We start from the raw sequence: 27,015 nt of genomic DNA on the forward strand, positions 1-27,015 counted from the left end.
GGGGTATATACAGCACAGCCCGCACAGGGGTATATGCAGCACAGCCAGCACAGGGGTATATAGAGCACAGCCCGCACAGGGGTATATACAGCAGAGCCCGCACAGGGGTATATACAGCAGAGCCCGCACAGTGGTATATAGAGCACAGCCCGCACAGGGGTATATACAGCAGAGCCCGCACAGGGGTATATAGAGCACAGCCCGCACAGGGGTATATACAGCAGAGCCCGCACAGGGGTATATACAGCACAGCCCGCACAGGGGTATATACAGCACAGCCCGCACAGGGGTATATACAGCACAGCCCGCACAGGGGTATATACAGCACAGCCGGCACAGGGGTATATAGAGCACAGCCAGCACAGGGGTATATAGAGCACAGCCCGCACAGGGGTATATAGAGCACAGCCCGCACAGGGGTATATACAGCACAGCCCGCACAGGGGTATATACAGCAGAGCCCGCACAGGGGTATATACAGCAGAGCCCGCACAGGGGTATATGCAGCACAGCCAGCACAGGGGTATATAGAGCACAGCCCGCACAGGGGTATATAGAGCACAGCCCGCACAGGGGTATATACAGCAGAGCCCGCACAGGGGTATATACAGCAGAGCCCGCACAGGGGTATATAGAGCACAGCCCGCACAGGGGTATATACAGCAGAGCCCGCACAGGGGTATATAGAGCACAGCCCGCACAGGGGTATATAGAGCACAGCCAGCACAGGGGTATATACAGCACAGCCCGCACAGGGGTATATACAGCACAGCCCGCACAGGGGTATATAGAGCACAGCCAGCACAGGGGTATATAGAGCACAGCCCGCATCTCATCTCCCCCCCCCCCCCGATAATGGCCCCACAGTCCGGTGAAAAAGAAAAAAAAAAACTCTCCTCACCTTTCCTTTTGCCCGCGCTGCTCCTGGTGGCTGCAGTCTGCCCAGGACACTGCAGGTGCGCGATGATATGACGTCATCGCGCACCCGCAGTGTACTGTCAGAGGCAGAGCGGGGAATGATGGGAGAGGGAGCGTCAGGTGACGCTCTCCTCCATCATTGCATTGAACTATACCGGTGTCATAGACGCCGGTATAGTTAAATGCGGCGGCGGCGGCGGAGGAACAGTGCAGCGGCCCACTACTGGCATCGGCTCTTCTGGCATTTGCCAGAAGTGCCCGATGTCCAGCCCGGCCCTGCCCTGACCTGCCGGCCCGGGGCCCCTGACCTGCGGGGCCCGGTCGCAATGGCGACCGCTGCGACCGCGGTCGTTACGCCCCTGGCCATCATTAATGCTAGGCCATTGCCTTCACTTTCTAGTGACTCTGAGGATCCGACCATTCTCACTCCTGCCATGTTACTTACTCAGAAAGCCAGCGTTGTCAGCGCTCCACCTGGAGAATTTAGCAACAAGGACCTCTACAGATGACAATGGAGACAAGTCCAAAGTCTCACCAATACCTTCTGGGACAGATGGAGAAAGCAGTACCTCTCCACCTTACAACCAAGGAAGAAGTGGCAGACCGACAAACCAAACATCAAAACCGGTGATGTCGTTCTCATGAAAGACAGCCAGTCTCACTGTAATGAGTGGCCACTAGGCCTCATCACTAAAATATTCCCAAGCAAAGATGGGAAGGTGCGTAAGGTCGAGGTCAAAGTAGGCAAGTCTGGGGAGAATTCCCTCAGACCAGTTGCGGAACTTGTCTTACTGTTTTCACCAAAAGAACCTGTAGGTGGCATCGGTTGATGCCAAACGGGGAGTTTCTGTCCATTCTAATAGGACAGTGTGGTTCATATTATCCATTAAAAAGTTTTTGTACCATAGTTTTGGTTTTGCTGGGTTATAGCACCACCCAGTGGTGGTTAAATTTATAACCTGTGTTTTTTAGTAATAATTAGAGTGTTGCATTGTGGGTTGCACCAAGGCATTCTGGGATGAGGAACCTCCATTTTCTCTCTGTGTAATTCCCTGGACACACATGTTAATCTGCTGTGTTGGAACTACCTCAATTGCTTGCCATCCTGGTCTCCACCATGTTTGATTGTAGATACTGTGCTCTTTGTAGGCCTCATTCCTTTTTCTGTAAATAGTAGAATGATGTGTTTTACCAAAAATTTTCTCCTGCCATATTGTTTCATTTCATTGACATGTCAATGGATAGTTCGTACTGACACTGATATACCCTGAACCTAAAGGACAGCTTGAATTTCTTTGGAACTTGATTGGGGCTGCTTATTCAACATCCAGACTATACTGCATTGCAACCTTTAATCAGTTTTTCTCTGCCATCCACGTGCAGGGAGATTAGCTACAGTGCCATGGGTTGTAAACTTCTCAATTTATGTTGCGCACCGTGGACAATAGAACTTCCAGATCTCTAGACTTGTAACCTTGAGATTATTGATATTTTTCTACAATTTTGGTTCTCAAGTTCTCAGACAGTTCTCATCTCTTTCTGTTCTCCATGCGTAGTGGCGCACATACAGACACTCAATGCAGAGATTGAGTCAGCTTTCTTTTGTTTTTTGCTCAAAAACGTACATATTTAAACACTAATACTCTGCTACAGAGATTTCCATTTGTATAACCACTAATTTTCCAGTTATCTATATTTATTGTAACCCGCAGTTGTGTGAAAGTGTTTGCCGCTTCCTGATTTTTTTATTCTTTTGCATGTTTATCACACTTAAATTTTTCAGATCACCAAACAGATTTAAATATTAGACAAAGATAACACAAGTAAACACAAATGCAGTTTTTAAATGAAAGTTTTTATTATTAAGGGAAAAAGAAATCCAAACCTACAGGGCCCTGTGTGAAAAAGTGCTTGCCCCTAAGTCTAATAACTTATTGGGCCACCCTTAGCAGCAACAAGGGTAATCAGGGGTTTGCAATAACTGCCAGTGAGTCTTTTACAATACTCTGGAGGAATTTTGGCCCACTCTTCTGTTCAGAATTGTTGTAATTCAGCCACATTGGAGGGTTTCTGCGCATGAATTGCCTTTTTAAGGTCATGTCACAGCATCACAATCGGATTAAGGTCAGGACTTTGATTAAGCCACTCCAAAGTCTTAATTTTGTTTTTCTTAAGCCATTCAGAAGTGGATTTTCTGGTGTGTTTTGGATCATTGTCTTGCTGCATAACCCAAGTGCACTTCCGCTTGAGGTCACAAACAGATGGCCGAACATTCTGTTTCAGTATTATTTGGTAGACAGCAGAATTCATGGTTTCATTTACCACAGTAAGTGTTCCAGGTCCTGAAGCAGCAAAGCAGCCCCAGACCATCACACTACTGCCACCATATTTTGCTGTTGGTATGATGTTTCTTTTTTGAAATGCTGTTTAACATCTGCTCCAGATGTAATGGGATATACACCTTCCAAAAAGTTCAACTTTTGTCTTGTCAGTCCACTGAGTATTCTCCCAAAAGTCTTGGGGATCATCAAGATGTTTTCTGGCAAAACTGAGACGAGACTTTATGATCTTATTGCTCAGCAGTGGTTTTCATCTTGGAACTCTGTCACACAGGCGATTTTTGCCCAGCCTCTTATGGTGCAGTCATGAACTCTGAGCTTAACTGAGGCAAGTGAGGCCTGCAGTTCTTTTGATGTTTTTATGATGTTTTTGATGACCTCTTGGATAAGTTGTCGCTGCGCTCCTGGATAGTTTTGGCAGGCCACTCCTGGGAAGGTTTACCACTGTTCCATGTTTTCGCCATTTGTAGATAATGGCTCTCAGTGTGATTCGCTGCAGTCCCAAAGATTGAGAAATAGCTTTTTAACCTTTTCTAGACTGATAGATCTCAAATACTTTGTTATTTGTTCCAGAATCTATTTGGGTCACGGCATGATGTCTACCTTTTGAGGACCTTTTGGTCTATTTCTCTTTGATAAGCAGCTCCTATTTAAGTGATTTCTTGATTGAGAACACGTGTTGCAGTAATTAGGCTGAGGAATTTGAACTCGGCTTCCCAAAGATGTGATCAACCACATTTAATTTATGTTTTAAGGGGGGGGGAGCAATCACTTTTTCACACAGGGCCCTGTAGGTTTTGATTTCTTTTTCCCTTAATAATAAAGACCTTTATTTTAAAACTGAATTTTGTTTTTACTTTTGTTATCTTTGTCTAATATAGGAAATCAGGCAATCACTTTTTTACACAATTGTATATCAAATCCCTTATTTTATCCTAGCCCTCAAATATTTTGTGTTTTCGTTTTAGATTAATCGGTGGACCAGAATATTTCACAGCTCTACTAAGTATGCAAAAGGATAGTCCTAGACCAAATGGACATGTTTACTTCTCAGATTTAAGACTTGCATGTAATGGATTTCTGATAAAAATGATACCGGGTATGTATATCTGCATTCTGGCTTTTCAGTAAAAACATATTCATCATGGGATCACAATTTTCTTAATAGCTATTGGCTATTCTATGGAAAATGATCCACTAGAAAAATAGTGAATTGTAAGTTAATGTACACCTTATGCAAAATGACATTTTCATCATTTTTACAATAGTTTCCACTTCTGTCTTTTGATTTATTCAGATAGAGGCTTACAATATAAGTATTCTGCTGAAATACAACTGCAGTGGCATTTAGAGTTATAATGGCTATATGTAGCAATATATTTTGCTGGGCTGTTGTAACTTGAAACAATATTCAAGTGACAGTGCAACAAGTAGTGCTGATCAGTCAGTATATGCTTTTCATCTGCAGAATGCTGGTTTATAAGTTTATCACATTGAGTGCTAATCTAATATATAATTGCCTAGAATACTACTTCCTGCAATTTGTGCCAACTTCCGTGGCTTTGTCCGGAGCTAATGTCCGGAGATAATGTCCGGAGATAATGTCCGGAGCTAATGTCCGGAGCTAATGTCCGGAGATAAGTGACGTCACCAGTGTCCTACACCCAGGCAGAGCACAGGGGCCCCAGGCAGCATATGGGGCCCCAGGCAGAGCACAGTGGTCCCAGGCAGAGCACAGGGGCCCCAGGCAGCCTATGGGGCCCCAGGCAGAGCACAGGGGCCCCAGGCAGCATATGGGGCCCCAGGCAGAGCACAGGGGCCCCAGGCAGCATATGGGGCCCCAGGCAGAGCACAGGGGCCCCAGGCAGCATATGGGGCCCCAGGCAGAGCACAGGGGCCCCAGGCAGCATATGGGGCCCCAGGCAGAGCACAGTGGCCCCAGGCAGAGCACAGGGGCCCCAGGCAGAACATGGGACCCCAGGCAGAGCACAGGGGCCCCAGGCAGAGCACAGGGGCCCCAGGCAGAGCACAGGGGCCTCAGGCAGAGCACAGGGGCCCCAGGCAGCATATAGGGCCCCAGGCAGAGCACAGGGGCCCCAGGCAGCATATGTGGCCCCAGGCAGAGCACAGTGGCCCCAGGCAGAGCACAGGGGCCCCAGGCAGAACATGGGGCCCCAGGCAGAGCACAGGGGCCCCAGGCAGAGCACAGGGGCCCCAGGCAGCATATGGGGCCCCAGGCAGAGCACAGTGGCCCCAGGCAGAGCACAGGGGCCCCAGGCAGCATATGGGGCCCCAGGCAGAGCACAGTGGTCCCAGGCAGAGCACAGGGGCCCCAGGCAGCTTATGGGGCCCCAGGCAGAGCACAGTGGCCCCAGGCAGAACATGGGGCCCCAGGCAGAGCACAGGGGCCCCAGGCAGAACATGGGGCCCCAGGCAGAGCACAGGGGCCCCAGGCAGAGCACAGGGGCCCCAGGCAGCATATGGGGCCCCAGGCAGAGCACAGTGGCCCCAGGCAGAGCACAGGGGCCCCAGGCAGAGCACAGTGGTCCCAGGCAGAGCACAGGGGCCCCAGGCAGAGCACAGTGGCCCCAGGCAGAACATGGGGCCCCAGGCAGAGCACAGGGGCCCCAGGCAGCCTATGGGGCCCCAGGCAGAGCACAGGGGCCCCAGACAGCATATGGGGCCCCAGGCAGAGCACAGGGGCCCCAGGCAGCATATGGGGCCCCAGGCAGAGCACAGTGGCCCCAGTCAGAGCACAGGGGCCCCAGGCAGAACATGGGGCCCCAGGCAGAGCACAGGGGCCCCAGGCAGAGCACAGGGGCCCCAGGCAGAGCACAGGGGCCCCAGGCAGAGCACAGGGGCCCCAGGCAGAGCACAGGGGCCCCAGGCAGCATATGGGGCCCCAGGCAGAGCACAGCGATATTTTGGACCACTGTGCGGTGTTTCAGACCCCCTGTGTGATGTCTGGGGCCCTGTTCTTAAGTATATTAAAGATTAAAGTAACGTATATTAAAGTATATTATAGATCAAATTTGACACGTTTATGAGCACCATTGAGTGATATACTCAAGAATGACATAATTTTTCAACATTTTATGGTTTCAAACTGTAAACACTCAGATTTTTTTTTACTTCAACCAGAAAACCTTAACGGTTCATAAAAAACTTGACTGTTCAGGATATGATAAAAGTCATAGTATTCTGAATCTTTAACTTATAAAGATACCTTTACATGGGGTGATTATTGGTTCCAGAGAGGCTTTCGGCCGATAATCGTACACATGGCTGGTGACAGGACAATACAATATAAACGTTCAAAGGTAAACACTGATAACATTAAAATCTAATATATAATTGCCTAGAATACTACTTCCGGCAATTTGTGCCAACTTCCGTGGCTTTGTCCGGAGATAATGTCCGGAGATAAGTGATGTCACCAGCGTCCTACACCCGCTCAGGGTGGACAAAGATATATGCCTTCGTGGTGCGCGGCACTTTTCTGATTGGTTGCCGCCTGCCGCGAGCGACCAATCAGAAATGTGCCGTACTGTCAAGAATTGTCAAGAGCTGGTGAGTGCAGCCATTTTTTGTTCTTTCTTACTATTATTTATTAATTGTATTATTCTTACATTTGAATAAATAAAGTATATATGGATTCTAGACTCCCGATTCTTTAGAATCGGGCTGCCATCTAGTGGTTAATATTGTCTGATGCTTTAGTGGACCACATACATTGTTTGTCTAGTGATGCCTCTCTGTAGTACATTACACTGTTACATGTCTTGTACTGGGTGCCAGATTGCCTATCTGGCAATTCTGACAAATGGGTAGCCGTAATGGGCTGCTCAAGCACTCCACTGATCACTTCAGCATTATAATATCTAGATCCTTACACTGCTGCTACTCAGGGATCAAGTCCTAACCCCTCTCCTTTGTGAACTCCTTTTTCTGCTACCCACATTAGGCACGTAAATGAAGAAGAGGTAGTGTCAAAGACATCAGCATCATGATTTGCTACTTACAGCCAGACAAGCGAGAGCAGGCGGAGGCAAACAGCTTTCAAAGTCTGAACTGTAGCAAGTTTACTGCACTTAAAAAGGTGTTCTACTTTTACATTGATGACCTATCCTCAGGATAGGTAATCAATGTCTGATCCGACACCTGGCACCTACTCTGATCAACTATCATCAGTGGCGGTGGCCGCTGGCCGGAAGTACTCACTTGCCAAGCTGCTCAGTCTTCTGGTAGTGGCCGAGGCTTAGTACTATGCTGTCGACATCGATAACAGCTGATCAGTGGGGGTGCCGGGTGTCAGACCCCAGCCAATCAGATATTGATTTTATTTAAATTGTAATATTTATTGAAAATGTTTCAAATTTTACAAGAAACTAAAAAAATATTTAGGCATTTTAGATTTTTCACTATCATTCATAGGTTAACAACCAATCTTATACTATAGAAATGGTTAAATATTTTCAAGTGGATAAAGAGTAAAAGTTTACAAACACACAGACTCAGACAAAAGGGAAGGGGAGGAAATGATGTGGAATGTTATGACCTAGTTATATCCATCTTATAGAGGTCACATATTTAAAGGGAACCTGTCACCCCAAAAATCGAAGGTGAGCTAAGCCACCAGCATCAGGGGCTTATCTACAGCATTTTGGAATGCTGTAGATAAGCCCCCGATATAACCTGAAAGATGAGAAAAAGAGGTTAGATTATACTCATCCAGGGGCGGTCCCGGTACGATGGGCGTTGCTGTCTGGTCCCTCCCATCTTCTTACGATGACGTCCTCTTCTTGTATTCACGCTGCGGCGTAGGCGTACTTTGTCTGCAGTGCGCAGGCATCGGGCCGCTCTGACCTTTCCCGCGCCTGCGCACTGCAGTACTTTGCTCTGCCCTCAACAGGGCAGACAAAGTACACCTGCGCCAGAGCCGCAGCGTGAAGACAAGAAGAGGACGTCATCATAAGAAGATGGGAGGCCCCGGACCGCAACGCCTATCGGACTGGACCACAGCGGGACCGCCCCTGGGTGAGTATAATCTAACCTCTTTTTCTCATCTTTCAGGATACATCAGGGGCTAATCTACAGCATTCCAGAATGCTGTAGATAAGCCCCTGATGCTGGTGGGCTTAGCTCACCTTTGGTTTTGGGGGTGACATGTTCCCTTTAACATGGACCAAAAGGAATCCCAAGGAGTCCAAACAAGGTTAAATCTCTCTACTGTATTGTTATTAAGGGCTGCCTGGTATTCAAAGTTCCTGATATCTTTGATGCGAAAATATAGATCTGGTTGGGAAAGTGGAAAGGTTTGCTTCCAAGGGTAGGTAATCAACAGCGTGCTGTCGTTAACATATGCAAAAGCAGTCTAATGGATCTCTTTGATATGGATTCAGGGATATATTTAATAGAAAAAGCTGAGGAGTTATTGGGAGATCCACTACAAAAAATTGCTTAATGAAGAGTTGGACTATCACCTAAAACAATTTAATCAGTGGACAGTCCCAAAAAATGTGAAATATAGAACCTCTAGACAGGATGAAACACCAGCAAAGGGAAGGAATAGATGGGTCCATTTTATGTGAAAATTCAGGCATATGGTACCAGAGATGAAGAATTTTGCACTGATTTTCTTTGTATGAAATACAAGATGCAGTCTTGGCAGCTTTGGTCCAAACATTTCTCCATTCTACTACGGTCAGTGTTTTACCCAGATATTTCTCCCATTTGAGCATATAAGAGTGTCTAGTTAGGGAATCGGTGTCTGAAGCCTGTAGAATATTGTAAATACTAGATATTAAAGCATTTGTTGTTGAACTATTCTTGCACAGTCTCTCGAAGGAGGTAGGAATAGAGGTCTGTAGACCGTGGAATAATGATGAGGCAAAGTTCCTAATTTTAATATATTGAAATAATGTAAGAGAATAGAGGGAGAATTTTGTTTTCAGCTCATCATAAGAATTTAGAATTCACGTTTTATAATTAATTATGTCAGTAAAGTTAAACAAGCCAGATTGAGTCCCTGTAAATGAGTGGGTTAAACTTTCAGGGAAATTTGGATGGAAAAGGAAGGAAGTAAGAGCAGAATTTGTTGATGTCGGATTGATTTTTTAGAGCAGACCCTCCATATACCCAATAGGCCTATTGATGGGGGATTTTAAGTCCCATTTCAGATCAGGGAGTTGGGGTGACCTGGGGCTAACCATAATTTTTCAATCTCCATTCATTTTGTATAGGCAGGTTTAGAAGACCACGATGGGATCGTGCGAAAGTGCGATGCCCAATTATAATGAACAAAGTTAGGTGCTGCTAGACTTTCCATCTTTTTATCAGCCAACATCACCGACTTTGGAATTCTTACGTCTTCTTGCCCATATGAAATTTAAAGTGACTGCTTGAAAACCACATAAATCTCTGAGTGGGACTGATATGGGTAAAGTCTCAAAAAGATATAACATTTTTGAGAGGGTAGTCATTTTTATTGCAAAAATGAGTCCAAATAGTGAGAGAGGGAGTGATTTCCATTTTCGTTAATAAGGATCGCATTTCTGTATATAATGGAGGGAATTTGTTCTTGTTTAACCCCTTAATCCCATATGACGTACTATACCGTCGAGGTGGGGTGGGCCTTAATTCCCGGTGACGGTATAGTACGTCATACGCGATCGGCCGCGCTCACGGGGGGAGCGCGGCCGATCGCGGCCGGGTGTCGGCTGCATATCGCAGCTGACATCCGGCACTATGTGCCAGGAGCGGTCACGGACCGCCCCCGGCACACCGCGATCAAACATGATCGCGGTGTACCGGCGGTACAGGGAAGCATCGCGCAGGGAGGGGGCTCCCTGCGTGCTTCCCTGAGACGATCGGTACAAGGTGATGTACTCACCTCGTACCGAACGTCTTCTCCCTGCAGGCCCCGGATCCAAAATGGCCGAGGGGCTGTATCCGGGTCCTGCAGGGAGCACTTCCGGGTCGGAGCAGGCTGCAGATGAAAGCTGCAGCCTGCTCCGATGAAAGTATGATCACGGATCTGATAGAGTGCTGTGCACACTATCAGATCTGCGATCTGTGATGTCCCCCCCTGGGACAAAGTAAAAAAGTAAAAAAAAAAATTTCCATATGTGTAAAATAAAAAAAAAAAAAAATAAAAAAATTCCTAAATAAATAATAATAAAAAAAAAATATTATTCCCATAAATACATTTCTTTATCTAAAAAAAACAAACAAAAACAATAAAAGTACACATATTTAGTATCGCCGCGTCCGTAACGACCCAACCTATAAAACTGGCCCACTAGTTAACCCCTTCAGTAAACACCGTAAGAAAAAAAAAAAAAAAATGAGGCAAAAAACAACGCTTTATTACCATACCGCCGGACAAAAAGTGGAATAACACGCGATCAAAAAGACGGATATAAATAACCATGTTACCGCTGAAAACGTCATCTTGTCCCGCAAAAAACGAGCCGCCACACAGCATCATCAGCAAAAAAATAATAAAGTTATAGTCCTCAGAATAAAGCGATGCCAAAATAATTATTTTTTCTATAAAATAGTTTTTATCGTATAAAAGCGTCAAAACATAAAAAAATGATATAAATGAGGTATCGCTGTAATCGTACTGACCCGACGAATAAAACTGCTTTATCAATTTTACCAAGCGCAGAACGGTATAAACGCCTCTCCCAAAAGAAATTCATGAATAGCTGGTTTTTGGTTATTCTGCCTCACAAAAATCGGAATAAAAAGTGATAAAAAATGGTCACGTGTCCGAAAATGTTACCAATAAAAACGTCAACTCGTCCCGCAAAAAACAAGACCTCACATGACTCTGTGGACCAAAATGTGGAAAAATTATAGGTCTCAAAATGTGGAGACGCAAAAACTTTTTTGCTATAAAAAGCGTGTTTTAGTCTGGTTTCACACTTGCGTTTTTATCTGCATGCGTTTTTTAAAAAAACCGCATGTGTGAAAAAATGCATGTAAACGCGGTAAAACGCATGCGTTTTTATAGAAAAACACAAGAAAACAAGAAAAAAACAAAAAACCCTACCCCTAACCCTACCCCTAATCTGAAATACGTGGCACTGAAATACGTGGCACTGAAATATACGTTTATATACGTATATACGTATATAAGTGCCACGATATTTCAGTGGCCACGTATATAAGTGCCACGTATTTAAGTGCCACGTATTTAAGTGCCACGTATTTAAGTGCCACGTATTTAAGTGCCACGTATTTAAGTGCCACGTATTTAAGTGCCACGTATTTACGTGCCACGTATTTACGTGCCACGTATTTTTCTGTGCCTGAAATATGTGGCACTGAAATACGTGGCACTGAAATACGTGGCACTGAAATACGTGGCACTGAAATATCGTGGCACTTAAATACGTGGCACTTAAATACGTGGCACTTAAATACGTGGCACTTAAATACGTGGCACTTAAATACGTGGCACTTATATACGTGGCACTTATATACGTGGCACTTATATACGTGGCACTTATATACGTGGCACTTATGACTGTCAGAAAATGTTCAGTAAACGGTTAGGGGTAGGGTTTCAGGTAGAATTGGGGAGTTTCCACTGTTCAGGCACATCAGGGGCTCTCCAAACGCGACATGGCGTCCAATCTCAATTCCAGCCAATTCTGCGTTGAAAAAGTAAAACAGTGCTCCTTCCCTTCCGAGCTCTCCCGTGCGTCCAAAAAGGGGTTTACCCCAACATATGGGGTATCAGCGTACTAGGGACAAATTGAACAACAACTTCTGGGGTCCAAGTTCTCTTGTTATCCTTGGGAAAATAAAAATTTGGGGGGCTAAAAATCATTTTTGTGGGAAAAAAAATATGTTTTATTTTCACGGCTCTGCGTTGTAAACTGTAGTGAAACACTTGGGGGTTCAAAGTTCTCACAACACATCTAGATAAGTTCCTTGGAAGGTCTAGTTTCCAATATGGGGTCACTTGTGGGGGTTTGTACTGTTTGGGTACATCAGGGGCTCTGCAAATGCAACGTGACGCCTGCAGACCAATCCATTTAAGTCTACATTCCAAATGGCGCTCCTTCCCTTCCGAGCTCTGTCATGCGCCCAAACAGTGGTTCCCCCCCACATAGGGGGTATCAGCGTACTCAGGACAAATTGGACAACAACTTTTAGGGTCCAATTTATCCTGATACCCTTGTGAAAATACAAAACTGGGGGCTAAAAAATCATTTTTGTGAAAAAGAAAAATAATTTTTATTTTCACGGCTCTGCGTTATAAACTGTAGTGAAACACTTGGGGGTTCAAAGTTCTCACAACACATCTAGATAAGTTCCTTGGGGGGTCTAGTTTCCAATATGGGGTCACTTGTGGGGGGTTTGTACTGTTTGGGTACATCAGGGGCTCTGCAAATGCAACGTGACGCCTGCAGACCAATCCATTTAAGTCTGAATTCCAAATGGCGCTCCTTCCCTTCCGAGCTCTGTCATGCGCCCAAACAGTGGTTCCCCCCCACATAGGGGGTATCAGCGTACTCAGGACAAATTGGACAACAACTTTTAGGGTCCAATTTATCCTGATACCCTTGTGAAAATACAAAACTGGGGGCTAAATTTCATTTTTGTGAAAAAAAAAAAAATTATTTTCATGGCTCTGCGTTATAAACTGTAGTGAAACACTTGGGGGTTCAAAGCTCTCAAAACACATCTAGATAAGTTCCTTAGGGGGTCTACTTTCCAAAATGGTGTCACTTGTGGGGGGGTTTAATGTTTAGGCACATCAGGGGCTCTCCAAACGCAACATGGCATCCCATCTTAATTCCAGTCAATTTTGCATTGAAAAGTAAAATAGCGCTTCTTCCCTTCTGAGCTCTGCTATGCGCCCAAACAATGGTTTACACCCACATATGGGTTATCGTCGTATTTAGGACAAATTGCACAACAACTTTTGTGGTCTAATTTCTTCTCTTACCCTTGGGGAAATAAAAAAATGGGGGTGAAAAGATCATTTTTGTGAAAAAATATGATTTTTTATTTTTACGGCTCTGCATTATAAACTTCTGTGAAGCACTTGTTGGGTCAAAGTGCTCAACACACATCTAGATAAGTTCCTTAAGGGGTCTACTTTCCAAAATGGTGTCACTCGTGGGGGGTTTCAATGTTTAGGCACATTAGGGGCTCTCCAAACGCAACATGGCGTCCCATCTCAATTCCAGTCAATTTTGCATTGAAAAGTCAAATGGCGCTCCTTCCCTTCTGAGCTCTGCCCTGCGCCCAAACAATGGTTTACACCCACATATGGGGTATCAGTGTACTCAGGACAAATTGCACAACAATTTTTGGGGTCCAATTTCTTCTCTTACCCTTGGGAAAATAAAAAATTGGGGGTGAAAAGATCATTTTTGTGAAAAAATATGATTTTTTATTTTTACGGCTCTGCATTATAAACTTCTGTAAAGCACTTGTTGGGTCAAAGTGCTCACCACACATCTAGATAAGTTCCTTAGGGGGTCTACTTTCCAAAATGGTGTCACTTGTTAGGGGTTTCAATGTTTAGGCACATCAAGGGCTCTCTAAATGCAACATGGCGTCCCATCTCAATTCCAGTCAATTTTGCATTGAAAAGTCAAATGGCGCTCCTTCCCTTCCGAGCTCTGCCCTGCGCCCAAACAATGGTTTACACCCACATATGGGGTATCAGCGTACTCAGGACAAATTGCACAACAATTTTTGGGGTCCAATTTCTTCTCTCACCCTTGGGAAAATAAAAAATTGGGGGTGAAAAGATAATTTTTGTGAAAAAATATGATTTTTTATTTTTACGGCTCTGCATTATAAACTTCTGTAAAGCACTTGTTGGGTCAAAGTGCTCACCACACATCTAGATAAGTTCCTTAGGGGGTCTACTTTCCAAAATGGTGTCACTTGTTAGGGGTTTCAATGTTTAGGCACATCAAGGGCTCTCTAAATGCAACATGGCGTCCCATCTCAATTCCAGTCAATTTTGCATTGAAAAGTCAAATGGCGCTCCTTCCCTTCCGAGCTCTGCCCTGCGCCCATACAATGGTTTACACCCACATATGGGGTATCAGCGTACTCAGGACAAATTGCACAACAATTTTTGGGGTCCAATTTCTTCTCTCACCCTTGGGAAAATAAAAAATTGGGGGTGAAAAGATTATTTTTGTGAAAAAATATGATTTTTTATTTTTACGGCTCTGCATTATAAACTTCTGTAAAGCACTTGTTGGGTCAAAGTGCTCACCACACATCTAGATAAGTTCCTTAGGGGGTCTACTTTCCAAAATGGTGTCACTTGTGGGGGGTTTCAATGTTTAGGCACATCAGGGGCTCTCCAAATGCAACATGGCGTCCCATCTCAATTCCAGTCAATTTTGCATTGAAAAGTCAAATGGCGCTCCTTTACTTCCAAGCTCTGCCATGCGCCCAAACTGTGGTTTACCCCCACATATGGGGTATCAGCATACTCAGGACAAATTGTACAACAACTTTTGGGGTCTATTTTCTCCTGTTACCCTTGGTAAAATAAAACAAATTGGAGCTGAAATAAATTTTGTGTGAAAAAAAGTTAAATGTTCATTTTTATTTAAACATTCCAAAAATTCCTGTGAAACACCTGAAGGGTTAATAAACTTCTTGAAAGTGGTTTTGAGTACCTTGAGGGGTGCAGTTTTTAGAATGGTGTCACACTTGGGTATTTTCTATCATATAGACCCGTCAAAATGACTTCAAATGAGATGTGGTCCCTAAAAAAAAATGGTGTTGTAAAAATGAGAAATTGCTGGTCAACTTTTAACCCTTATAACTCCGTCACAAAAAAAAATTTTGGTTCCAAAATTGTGCTGATGTAAAGTAGACATGTGGGAAATGTTATTTATTAAGTATTTTGTGTGACATATGTCTGTGATTTAAGGGCATAAAAATTCAAAGTTGGAAAATTGCGAAATTTTCAAAATTTTCGCCAAATATTCGTTTTTTTCACAAATAAACGCAAGTTATATCGAAGAAATTTTACCACTAACATGAAGTACAATATGTCACGAGAAAACAATGTCAGAATCGCCAAGATCCGTTGAAGCGTTCCAGAGTTATAACCTCATAAAGGGACAGTGGTCAGAATTGTAAAAATTGGCCCGGTCATTAACGTGCAAACCACCCTCGGGGCTTAAGGGGTTAAAGTAAAATACGAGGTTAATTGAGATTAATTCCTAGGTATTTGAGAGAGGTGCTGCGCCAGTGGTATTTAAAGTTACTCTGGAGGTGATCTAAATGGGAATCATTTATGTTACTCTGGATGTGATCTAAATGGGAATCATTTATGTTAAGTGGAAGGGCTTCAGTTTTACTTGTATTTGTTTTATACCCTGATAATTGGCCAAATTTTAAAAGCAATAAATGGATGTGCAATGTGTGAGGCTTCGTGAGTGTTAGGAGGATATCATCAGCAAAAAGGGATAATTTAAATTCTTCGCCTTTAAACTGAACTCCTTTAATGTCTGGTGATGCTCTAATGGCAGTAGCCAAAGGCTCAATACAAAGGACGAAAAGTAGAGGGGAAAGCGTTCCCACTGTTCCTGGCAACGCTGAGGTGCAAATCAGCTTTTTTGTGTCTGCAACAAGTCAGAGGTAATGGTCACAAGCTAACAATGTAAGTCTATGAGAGCCTTGATCTGGCCTCGTTCTGTCTCTCATGGACTTGCATTGAGATGTGACCTCCAGCTCACCTAGCAAACACTAGAGAGGTCCACCAAGTCACAAAGTGCCGAAGACCGACTGGAGTGGCCCTGATAACAGGTGCTTTGAAAAGTCCCTGTATTACATGAATAGCCATCTATCTAATCAGCTGCTTGAAATACTACATTTCATCTACCACAATTAAGTATAGCCCACCTTTAGAGATGTAATTACATTGGCCGATTATCAAGATTGAGTATTCCTAGGAATGCTTATTTCCTGATAATCAACCAAAGAAGGCACTTACCTCATGAACAAGCAAAACACCTGTTGAGGGAAGTGACTGGTTATCTTGCTTAAAGGGAACCTATCACCCCGTTTTTTAAAGATTAGATAAAAATAGTGTGAAATAGGGGCAGAGCTGGGCTTTACATTACTGCCTTTTTGGTACCTTTACACCCCCGTTAGGCTGCCGAAATACCTTTGTGAAGTGGCCGTTTTCTGCTGTCACTCAAGTTGGTCAGGTCGGATGGGCGTGGTCACAGCGCTGTTTCTCCCCCAGATCAGGCTCATCATTACGTTGGTGGCGTAGTGGTGTGCGCATGTCCAAAGAGAAGATCCGCTGCCCAGGAGATTCAAAACAGCGCGGTCTTCGCTATTCGCCGTTTACCGGTGGGCGCGGCCATCTTTCCTGTGGCCGCGCGTGCGCAGATGGAGCGCTCTGCTGCCCGGGGCTTCAGGAAAATGGCCGCGGGATTCCGCGCGTGCGCAGATGGAGATCGCGGCGGCCATTTTCCTGAAGCCCCGGGCAGCAGAGCGCTCCATCTGCGCACGCGCGGCCACAGGAAAGATGGCCGCGCCCACCGGTAAACGGCGAATAGCGAAGACCGCGCTGTTTTGAATCTCCTGGGCAGCGGATCTTCTCTTTGGACATGCGCACACCACTACGCCACCAACGTAATGATGAGCCTGATCTGGGGGAGAAACAGCGCTGTGACCACGCCCATCCGACCTGACCAACTTGAGTGACAGCAGAAAACGGCCACTTCACAAAGGTATTTCGGCAGCCTAACGGGGGTGTAAAGGCACCAAAAAGGCAGTAATGTAAAGCCCAGCTCTGCCCCTATTTCACACTATTTTTATCTAATTTTTAAAAAACGGGGTGATAGGTTCCCTTTAACTGTTGTGAATTAGACTTTTTGGCTCCCTCTTGTGGTTACTACTGATATGACTCTGGGATTGTCTTTCCTCAGTTTGGCACCCACCTGGGTCGTTAGTCCAGGGGTGTTGCTATATAAGCTTCCTGGATCCTTAGTCCAGTGCCTGGCATCGTTGTAATCAGATCCTTTCTGTTTGCTCCTGTCTGCTGGTCGTGGTTCGTGCAAAATTAAGCTAAGTCCTGCTTCTTTGTTTTTTGGTTATTTGCTTGCTCTCATTTTTGTCCAGCTTGTACTAAATGTGATTCCTGACCTTGCTGGAAGCTCTAGGGGGCTGGTGTTCTCCCCCCGGGCCGTTAGACTGTTCGGGGGTTCTTGAATATCCAGCGTGGATATTTTGATAGGGTTTTTGCTGACCATATAAGTCATCTTACTATATTCTGCTATTAGCTAGTGGGCCTCTCTTTGCTAAATACCTAGCTCATTCTTACGTTTGTCTTTTCCTCTTACCTCACCGTTATTATTTGTTGGGGGCTTGTATCCAACTTTTGGGGTCTTTTCTCTGGAGGCAAGAAAGGTCTTTCTTTTCCCTTCTAGGGTTAGTTCTCCGGCTGGCGCGAGACGTCTAGAACCAACGTAGGCACATTCCCCGGCTGCTGCTATTTGTGGTGCTAGGATTAGATATATGGTCAGCTCAGTTACCACTGCCCTATGAGCTGGTTTTTTTGTGTTTGCAGACTTAGTAATTATTTCTGAGACCCTCTGCCATTGGGGTCATAACAGTATGCCAGGCCAACATTGAATGTTTAATGTATTGCAGAAGTGGGATAATAAGAAAGGAAATTCTGATTTTTTTTTTTTCCTTTCTTCCTCCCCTTTACCTCTGAGTGGCTTGTGCTTGCTGCAGACATGAATGTCCAGACCTTGATTACAAGTGTAGACCAGCTTGCTGCTCGTGTGCAGGGCATACAAGATTTTGTTACCAGTAGTCCTATGTCTGAACCTAAAATACCTATTCCTGAACTGTTTTCTGGAGACCGATTTAAGTTTAGGAATTTCAGGAATAATTGTAAATTGTTTCTATCTCTGAGACCCCGTTCATCTGGAGATTCAGCTCAGCAAGTTAAAATTGTTATCTCTTTTTTACGGGGCGACCCTCAGGATTGGGCTTTCTCGCTAGCGCCAGGAGATCCGGCATTGGCAAATATTGATGCGTTTTTTCTGGCGCTCGGATTGCTTTACGAGGAACCCAATCTTGGTGTTCAGGCAGAAAAAGCCTTGCTGGCTATTTCTCAGGGCCAGGATGAAGCTGAAGTGTATTGCCAAAAATTTCGGAAATGGTCCGTGCTTACTCAGTGGAATGAGTGTGCTCTGGCCGCAAATTTCAGAAATGGCCTTTCTGAAGCCATTAAGAATGTGATGGTGGGTTTCCCCATTCCTACAAGTCTGAACTATTCCATGGCGCTGGCTATTCAAATTGACCGGCGTGTGCGGGAGCGCAAAACCGCTAATCCTCTGGTGGTGTTGTCTGAACAAACACCTGATTTAATGCAATGTGATAGAATTCAGACTAGAAATGAGCGGAAAAATCATAGACGTCAGAATGGGTTGTGTTTTTACTGTGGTGATTCTACACATGTTATATCAGCATGCTCTAAACGCCTAACAAGGGTTGTTAGTCCTGTCGCCATTGGTAATTTGCAACCTAAATTTATTTTGTCTGTGACTTTAATTTGCTCATTGTCTTCTTACCCTGTTATGGCGTTTGTGGATTCAGGCGCTGCCCTGAGTCTTATGGATCTGTCATTTGCCAAGCGTTGTGGTTTTGTTCTTGAACCGTTGGTAAATCCTATTCCTCTTAGAGGTATTGATGCTACGCCATTGGCGGAAAATAAACCGCAGTTTTGGACGCAGGTAACCATGTGCATGACTCCTGAACATCGGGAGGTGATTCGTTTTCTTGTTCTGCATAAAATGCATGATTTGGTCGTTTTGGGTCTGCCATGGTTACAGACCCATAATCCAGTCTTGGATTGGAAGGCAATGTCTGTGTCAAGTTGGGGCTGTCAGGGAATTCATGGTGATTCCCCGCCGGTGTCTATTGCTTCCTCTACTCCTTCGGAAGTTCCTGAGTATTTGTCTGATTATCAGCATGTATTCAGCGAGTCCAGGTCCAGTGCTCTGCCTCCTCATAGGTACTGTGACTGCGCCATAGATTTGATTCCAGGTAGTAAATTTCCTAAGGGAAGACTATTTAATCTGTCTGTACCTGAGCATGCCGCAATGCGTTCGTATATCAAGGAGTCTCTGGAGAAGGGGCATATCCGTCCATCCTCTTCCCCTCTTGGTGCGGGATTCTTTTTTGTGGCCAAGAAGGACGGATCTTTGAGACCTTGTATTGACTATCGGCTTCTGAATAAAATCACTGTTAAATTTCAGTATCCTTTGCCTCTGTTGTCGGACTTGTTTGCCCGGATTAAAGGTGCCAAGTGGTTCACCAAGATAGATCTTCGTGGTGCGTACAACCTTGTGCGCATTAAGCAAGGAGATGAATGGAAGACTGCATTTAATACGCCCGAAGGTCATTTTGAGTACTTGGTGATGCCTTTTGGGCTCTCTAATGCTCCCTCAGTGTTTCAGTCCTTTATGCATGATATTTTCCGGAAGTATCTGGATAAATTTATGATTGTTTATCTGGATGATATTCTTGTTTTCTCCGAAGATTGGGACTCACATGTGGAGCAGGTCAGGATGGTGTTTCAGGTTTTGCGTGAGAATGCTTTGTTTGTTAAGGGCTCAAAGTGTCTCTTTGGAGTACAGAAGGTTCCCTTTTTGGGGTTTATTTTTTCCCCTTCTGCTGTGGAGATGGACCCAGTCAAGGTCCGAGCTATTCATGATTGGACTCAACCCACGTCAGTTAAGAGTCTTCAGAAGTTCTTGGGTTTTGCTAACTTCTACCGTCGTTTTATCGCTAATTTTTCTAGCGTTGTTAAACCTTTGACGGATATGACCAAGAAAGGTTCTGATGTTGCTAACTGGGCTCCTGCAGCCGTGGAGGCGTTCCAAGAGTTGAAGCGCCGGTTTACTTCGGCGCCTGTTTTGTGCCAGCCTGATGTATCACTTCCCTTTTAGGTCGAAGTGGACGCTTCTGAGATTGGGGCAGGGGCCGTTTTGTCACAGAGAGGTCCTGGTTGCTCGGTAATGAGACCATGTGCTTTCTTCTCTAGGAAGTTTTCGCCTGCTGAGCGGAATTATGATGTTGGCAATCAGGAGTTGCTGGCCATGAAGTGGGCATTTGAGGAGTGGCGTCATTGGCTCGAGGGTGCTAAGCATCGTGTGGTGGTCTTGACTGATCACAAAAATTTGATGTATCTCGAGTCTGCTAAACGCCTGAATCCTAGACAGGCCCGCTGGTCATTGTTTTTCTCCCGTTTTGACTTTGTGGTCTCGTATTTACCAGGTTCAAAGAATGTGAAGGCTGATGCTCTTTCAAGGAGCTTTGTGCCTGACTCTCCTGGAGTCGCAGAACCAGTTGGTATTCTTAAAGAGGGAGTTATCTTGTCAGCCATTTCTCCTGATTTGCGACGTGTGTTGCAGAGATTTCAGGCTGGTAGACCTGACTCTTGTCCACCTGACAGACTGTTTGTTCCTGATAAGTGGACTAGCAGAGTCATTTCCGAGGTTCATTCCTCGGTGTTGGCAGGGCATCCGGGAATTTTTGGCACCAGAGATCTGGTGGCTAGGTCCTTTTGGTGGCCTTCCTTGTCACGGGATGTGCGGTCATTTGTGCAGTCCTGTGGGACTTGTGCTCGAGCTAAGCCTTGCTGTTCTCGTGCCAGCGGGTTGCTCTTGCCCTTGCCTGTCCCGAAGAGGCCTTGGACACACATTTCCATGTATTTCATTTCAGATCTCCCGGTGTCTCAGGGCATGTCTGTCATCTGGGTGGTATGTGATCGCTTTTCTAAAATGGTCCATTTGGTGCCTTTGCCTAAGCTGCCTTCCTCTTCCGATCTGGTTCCTGTGTTCTTTCAGAATGTGGTTCGTTTACACGGCATTCCTGAGAATATTGTGTCTGACAGAGGATCCCAGTTTGTTTCCAGGTTCTGGCGATCCTTTTGTGCTAGGATGGGCATTGATTTGTCGTTTTCGTCTGCCTTTCATCCTCAGACTAATGGACAAACGGAGCGAACTAATCAGACTCTGGAGGCTTATTTGAGGTGTTTTGTTTCGGCAGATCAGGATGATTGGGTGACCTTCTTGCTGTAGGCTGAGTTTGCCCTTAATAATCAGGCTAGTTCCGCTACTTTGGTTTCGCCATTTTTCTGCAACTCTGGTTTCCACCCTCGTTTTTCCTCGGGACATGTGGAGCCTTCTGACTGTCCTGCGGTAGATTCTGTGGTGGATAGGTTGCAGCAGATCTGGAATCATGTGGTGGACAACTTGAAGTTGTCACAGGAGAAGGCTCAGCATTTTGCCAACCGCCGCCGCGGTGTGGGTCCCCGACTTCGTGTTGGGGATTTGGTATGGCTGTCTTCTCGATTTGTTCCGATGAAGGTCTCCTCTCCTAAATTTAAGCCTCGCTTCATCGGTCCTTACAAGATATTGGAAATCCTTAATCCTGTGTCCTTTCGCTTGGATCTTCCGGTGTCGTTTGCCATTCACAACGTGTTCCATAGGTTTTTGTTGCGGCGGTACGTTGTACCTGTGGTTCCTTCTGTTGAGCCTCCTGCTCCGGTGTTGGTTGAGGGCGAGTTGGAGTACGTGGTGGAGAAGATCTTGGATTCTCGTCTCTCCAGACGGAGGCTCCAGTATCTGGTCAAGTGGAAGGGCTATGGTCAGGAGGATAATTCCTGGGTGGTTGCCTCTGATGTGCATGCGGCTGATTTAGTTCGTGCCTTTCACGCTGCTCATCCTGATCGCCCTGGTGGTCTTGGTGAGGGTTCGGTGACGCCTCCTTAAGGGGGGGATACTGTTGTGAATTAGACTTTTTGGCTCCCTCTTGTGGTTACTAGTGATATGACTCTGGGATTGTCTTTCCTCAGTTTGGCACCCACCTGGGTCGTTAGTCCAGGGGTGTTGCTATATAAGCTTCCTGGATCCTTAGTCCAGTGCCTGGCATCGTTGTAATCAGATCCTTTCTGTTTGCTCCTGTCTGCTGGTCGTGGTTCATGCAAAATTAAGCTAAGTCCTGCTTCTTTGTTTTTTGGTTATTTGCTTGCTCTCATTTTTGTCCAGCTTGTACTAAATGTGATTCCTGACCTTGCTGGAAGCTCTAGGGGGCTGGTGTTCTCCCCCCGGGCCGTTAGACTGTTCGGGGGTTCTTGAATATCCAGCGTGGATATTTTGATAGGGTTTTTGCTGACCATATAAGTCATCTTACTATATTCTGCTATTAGCTAGTGGGCCTCTCTTTGCTAAATACCTAGCTCATTCTTACGTTTGTCTTTTCCTCTTACCTCACCGTTATTATTTGTTGGGGGCTTGTATCCAACTTTTGGGGTCTTTTCTCTGGAGGCAAGAAAGGTCTTTCTTTTCCCTTCTAGGGTTAGTTAGTTCTCCGGCTGGCGCGAGACGTCTAGAACCAACGTAGGCACGTTCCCCGGCTGCTGCTATTTGTGGTGCTAGGATTAGATATATGGTCAGCTCAGTTACCACTGCCCTATGAGCTGGGTTTTTTGTGTTTGCAGACTTAGTAATTATTTCTGAGACCCTCTGCCATTGGGGTCATAACACTTAACCCCTTCATGACATTTGACATACCTATACGTCATAGCCGGTCAGGGACTCCTGAAGAATGATGTAAAGGTACGTCATGACAATCATGCATGTTACAGGAGCTGTGCACAAGCAATCGCCACCAGTAGCTTGGCTTAAGTGATAAACCGAGCTCCGGCTTTCACAGCCAGCACAAGCGGTGCCCGCTTTGCCCCAGGCTGCTTACCCCCCTAAATACCGCTATTGATATCAATCACAACATTTAGGAGGCTAGGAGAGGGCTCTCTCTCCTTTCCGATCGGTGTCCCTATGACGTCATAATGAGGGCACAAAGGTCATCATGGCAACCTGCGGTCGTCATTTGGAGATTTAGATGGAAACTCCAATGTAAGTGCTCAGCTTAGAGCACATTATAATTGTGATCCAAAATGTTATGTAATATGTTCCCAATAAAGGCTTCAACTTAATCCAGTAAAAAACAAGTCAACGTCTTTCAATGGAAATTTAGGGGTTTTCACATTACTGGTAGCACAAAAGCTCTGGAAAAGCGCTATGGCTGCTCGTCCCCCCAAAAATCCAGTGAATTCTGCACTCCCAAATCCAAATGTCCACCTCCCTTCTGATCCTCAGAGTACCTTAACTACATTTAGCATCTAGATGTTTGGACTTTCTGTAGTGACAAGATCCAACTTAATTTAGGGATACGTGTCTCCAGAACCACGAGCTAGGCATAATGAATCAGCACTTCAATGTACTGGACACTACAATGGCAGATTGGCAATTTTCACTCGACAACTTCCACTAATGCTTGTTTCTGGAAAACACCCGAAGAGTCAAAATCGTCAATAAACCTGTAGATCAATTCCAAAAATAGGGCTACTTCAAGAGGGATTCTGCTCTCCTGGCACTTACAGGCTCTGCATATGAAGTCTGTAAAGTATTCATGAAAATTTGTTCTCTGAAAGTCAAAAGCGCGCCTTCCCTCCTGAATTTCGCCATGTGGCAAAGCAGTACTGTACAGCCACACATGGAGTATTGACACGTTTAGCAGAAATTTTGTGACAGAGCTTGTTGCCATTTTTACCCATTTCCCCATGTAAAAAATGTTAAATCTGTGGCTAAAACAATTTTTTTTTGTTGTAAAAAATTAAATTATTTGTTCTCCACTGCCCAATAGTATAAAATTCAGTGACACATCTGTGGTGTCAATATGATCACTGCACCCATAGATGAATTCATTGAGAGGTGTAATTTGTAAAATGGGGTCACTTATGGGGGGAGGCGACATCCTGCTGTTCTGGCATTTTAGGGGCTCTTCTAGTTGGTTATAGTACCCACAAACCATAAAAGCAAAATCTGCACTATAATATGTCACTCCTTCCCTTCTGAGCTTTCCACTGTGCATGAACAGCAGTTTCCTCCGTAGTTTCCCTTTTACATGTAGGGTATTGGCGCACTCAGGAGAAATTGCACAACAAACTGTGAGGTCCATTTTTTCCCTTTACCCTTGTGAAAATGAAACATTTTGGAGCCAAAGCAACATTTTTTTGAAAATAAAATGTCTTTTTTCATATTCACAGCTCAATGTTATAAAATTCAATGAAGTACCTGCGGGTTTAAGGTGCCAACCAAACTTCTATATAAACTCCTTGAGTAGTTTCCAAAAGGGGATTACTTGTGGGGATTTCAACTGTTTAGGCACATCAGTGGCTCTACAAATGCGACATGACACCCACTATCTATTCCAGCCAAGTTTGTGCTTCAAAAGTCAAAGGGTACTTCTTCCCTTCCAAGCCTTGCTGGGCATCCAAACAGTAGTTGTCCACCACATATAGGGTATCCGCATACTTGGGAGAAATTGCACAACAAATTGCGTAAATAGGCTATTAATCCCTTCACCCCCGAGCCTGTTTTCACCTTCAAGACTGGGCCACATTTTACAATTCTGAGCAGTGTCACGTTATGTGATGATAACTCTAGGACGTTTCAACAGATCCGACCAGGTACGGACTGGGGATGAAATTCAGCCCTGGCATGTGAAATCACACAGGCCCATGTTGTACCCGTCCTCAACAACCAGATGGGTTATATTACTAATATTACCGTGGATGAAGGAAGGGAAGATTTACTACAAGACCAATATTTCTAATGATACAAGTGGCATGCTGGGGTAAGTGACGGAGTCAGCGACTTTGTGCTCTGTCACAACTGTTAACAGTGTGGGTGTCTTGAGAACACCGATTCTGTTAATAACATAGCAGACAAGGCAGCCCATGACCAGACAGGCCCTTCTGCCATTTGCCAGAATTGCCAGATGGCCAGTCCTGCCCTGGATCCCACTGATTCTGAAATTGTTTTCTCATGACATTTTGTTCTTCATGATAGTGGAAACATTTCTTCAATAGGACTTGCATTTATTTGTGAAAAAAAGGAAATTTTGGGAAATTTTTTTTAAATTTTGCAATTTTCAAACTTAATTTTTATGCCCTTAAATTAGTAAGTTATATCCCACAAAATAGTTAATAAATAACACTTCCCACATGTCAACTTTACACCAGCACAAATTTTGAACCATATTTTTTTTGTTAGGAAGTTATAAGGGTTAAAAGTTGATTTTTTTACGAACCACATCACATTTGAAGAAGGGGTCTTATATGGCTGAAAATACTGAAAAGTGACACGATTCTAAAAATTTCACTTCTCAAGGTGCTCAAAACCACATTTAAGAAGTTATTAACCTTTCAGGTGCTTCACAGGAATTTTTGGAATGTGGAAAAAAATAAACATTTATCTTTTTCACAAAAAAATTACTTTAGACCCTTTTTTTTTTATTTTCACATGGGTAACAGGAAAAATGGACCCCCAAATTTGTTGTGCAGTTTCTCCTAAGCATACCAATACGCTATATGTGGGGGGAAAACCACTGTTTGGGTACACGGCTGGGCTCATAAAGGAAGGAGCGCCATCTGACTTTTTTTAACCCCTTAACCCCCGGGCATTTCTTCGTGTATTTTTTTTTTCATTTTTTGCTCCCCTTCTTTCCAGAGCCATACCTTTTTTATTTTTTCATCAATATGGCCATGTGAGGGCTTACTTTTTGCGGGCCGAGTTGTACTTTTGAACGATACCATTGGTTTTACCATGTCGTATAACAGAAAACGGGAAAAAAATTCCAAGTGCGGTGAAATTGCACAAAAAGTGCAATCCCACACTAGTTTTTTGTTTGGCTTTTTTGCTAGGTTCACTAGATGCTAAGACTGACCTGCCATTATGATTCTCCAGGTCATTATGAGTTCATGGACACCAAACATGTCTAGGTTCATTTTTATCAAAGTGGTGAAAAAAAAATCCAAACTTTGCTAAAAAAAAAAAAAATTGCGCCATTTTCCAATACCCATAACGTCTTTTTCGTGATCTGGGGCTGGGTGAGGGCTTATTTTTTGCATGCCGAGCTGACATTTTTAATGATACCACGATTGTGCAGATATGTTTTTTTGATCGCCCGTTATTGCATTTTAATGCAATGTTGCGGTGACCAAGGAAACGTAATTTTGGCGGTTTGATTTTTTTATCGCTACGCCGTTTAGCGATCAGGTTAATCTTTTTTGCTACTGATAGATCGGGCGATTCTGAATGCGGCGATACCAAATATGTGTAGGTTTGATTTTTTTTATTGTGTTATTTTGATTGGGGCGAAAGGGGGGTGATTTCAACTTTTATATTTTTTTTTATTTTTTTAATATTTTTTAACACATTTATTTTTTTATTTTTTTTGGCATGCTTCAATAGAAGCTGCCACTACACGATCGACTCTGCTACATAGAGGTGAAGCACAGATCACCTCTATGTAGCAGAAATGCAGCATTGCTTTGAGCGCCGACCACAGGGTAGTGCTCAAAGCAATCTGCCATCAAAAACAATAGAGGTCTCGAGGAGGTTGTTATGGCAATGCACCGCTGACCCCCGATCATGTGACGGGGGTCAGCGGTGCAAGTGCTTCCGGCTGCGCGACTGGCGGCGCTTGTTAAATGCCACTGTCAGAGTTTGACAGCTGCATTTGGAGAGCCCCTGATGGACCTTAACAGAGGGAATGCCCCACGAGTGATACCATTTTGAAAACTATACCCCTCAGGGAACTTGTCTAGATGTGTGGTGAGCACCTTGAACCCCCAGGTGCTTTACAGAAATTTATAATA

General features: G+C 44.6%; 1 protein-coding gene across 4 annotated transcripts in view; it reads left to right on the plus strand.

Annotated features, from left to right (window-relative positions):
* Positions 1-27,015, plus strand: part of PMS1 (PMS1 homolog 1, mismatch repair system component) — a 440,797-nt gene that overhangs the window by 367,828 nt on the left and 45,954 nt on the right. For all 4 annotated transcript variants that reach the window (XM_077275414.1, XM_077275416.1, XM_077275413.1 and 1 more), the window contains one exon: positions 4,226-4,356. In XM_077275414.1, the coding sequence (XP_077131529.1) occupies positions 4,226-4,356 (131 nt within the window). The remainder of the gene's footprint in view (positions 1-4,225; positions 4,357-27,015) is intronic.

This window comes from Ranitomeya variabilis, chromosome 7, assembly GCF_051348905.1.
Source record: "Ranitomeya variabilis isolate aRanVar5 chromosome 7, aRanVar5.hap1, whole genome shotgun sequence".
In the NCBI taxonomy this organism is placed as follows: Eukaryota; Metazoa; Chordata; class Amphibia; order Anura; family Dendrobatidae; genus Ranitomeya; species Ranitomeya variabilis.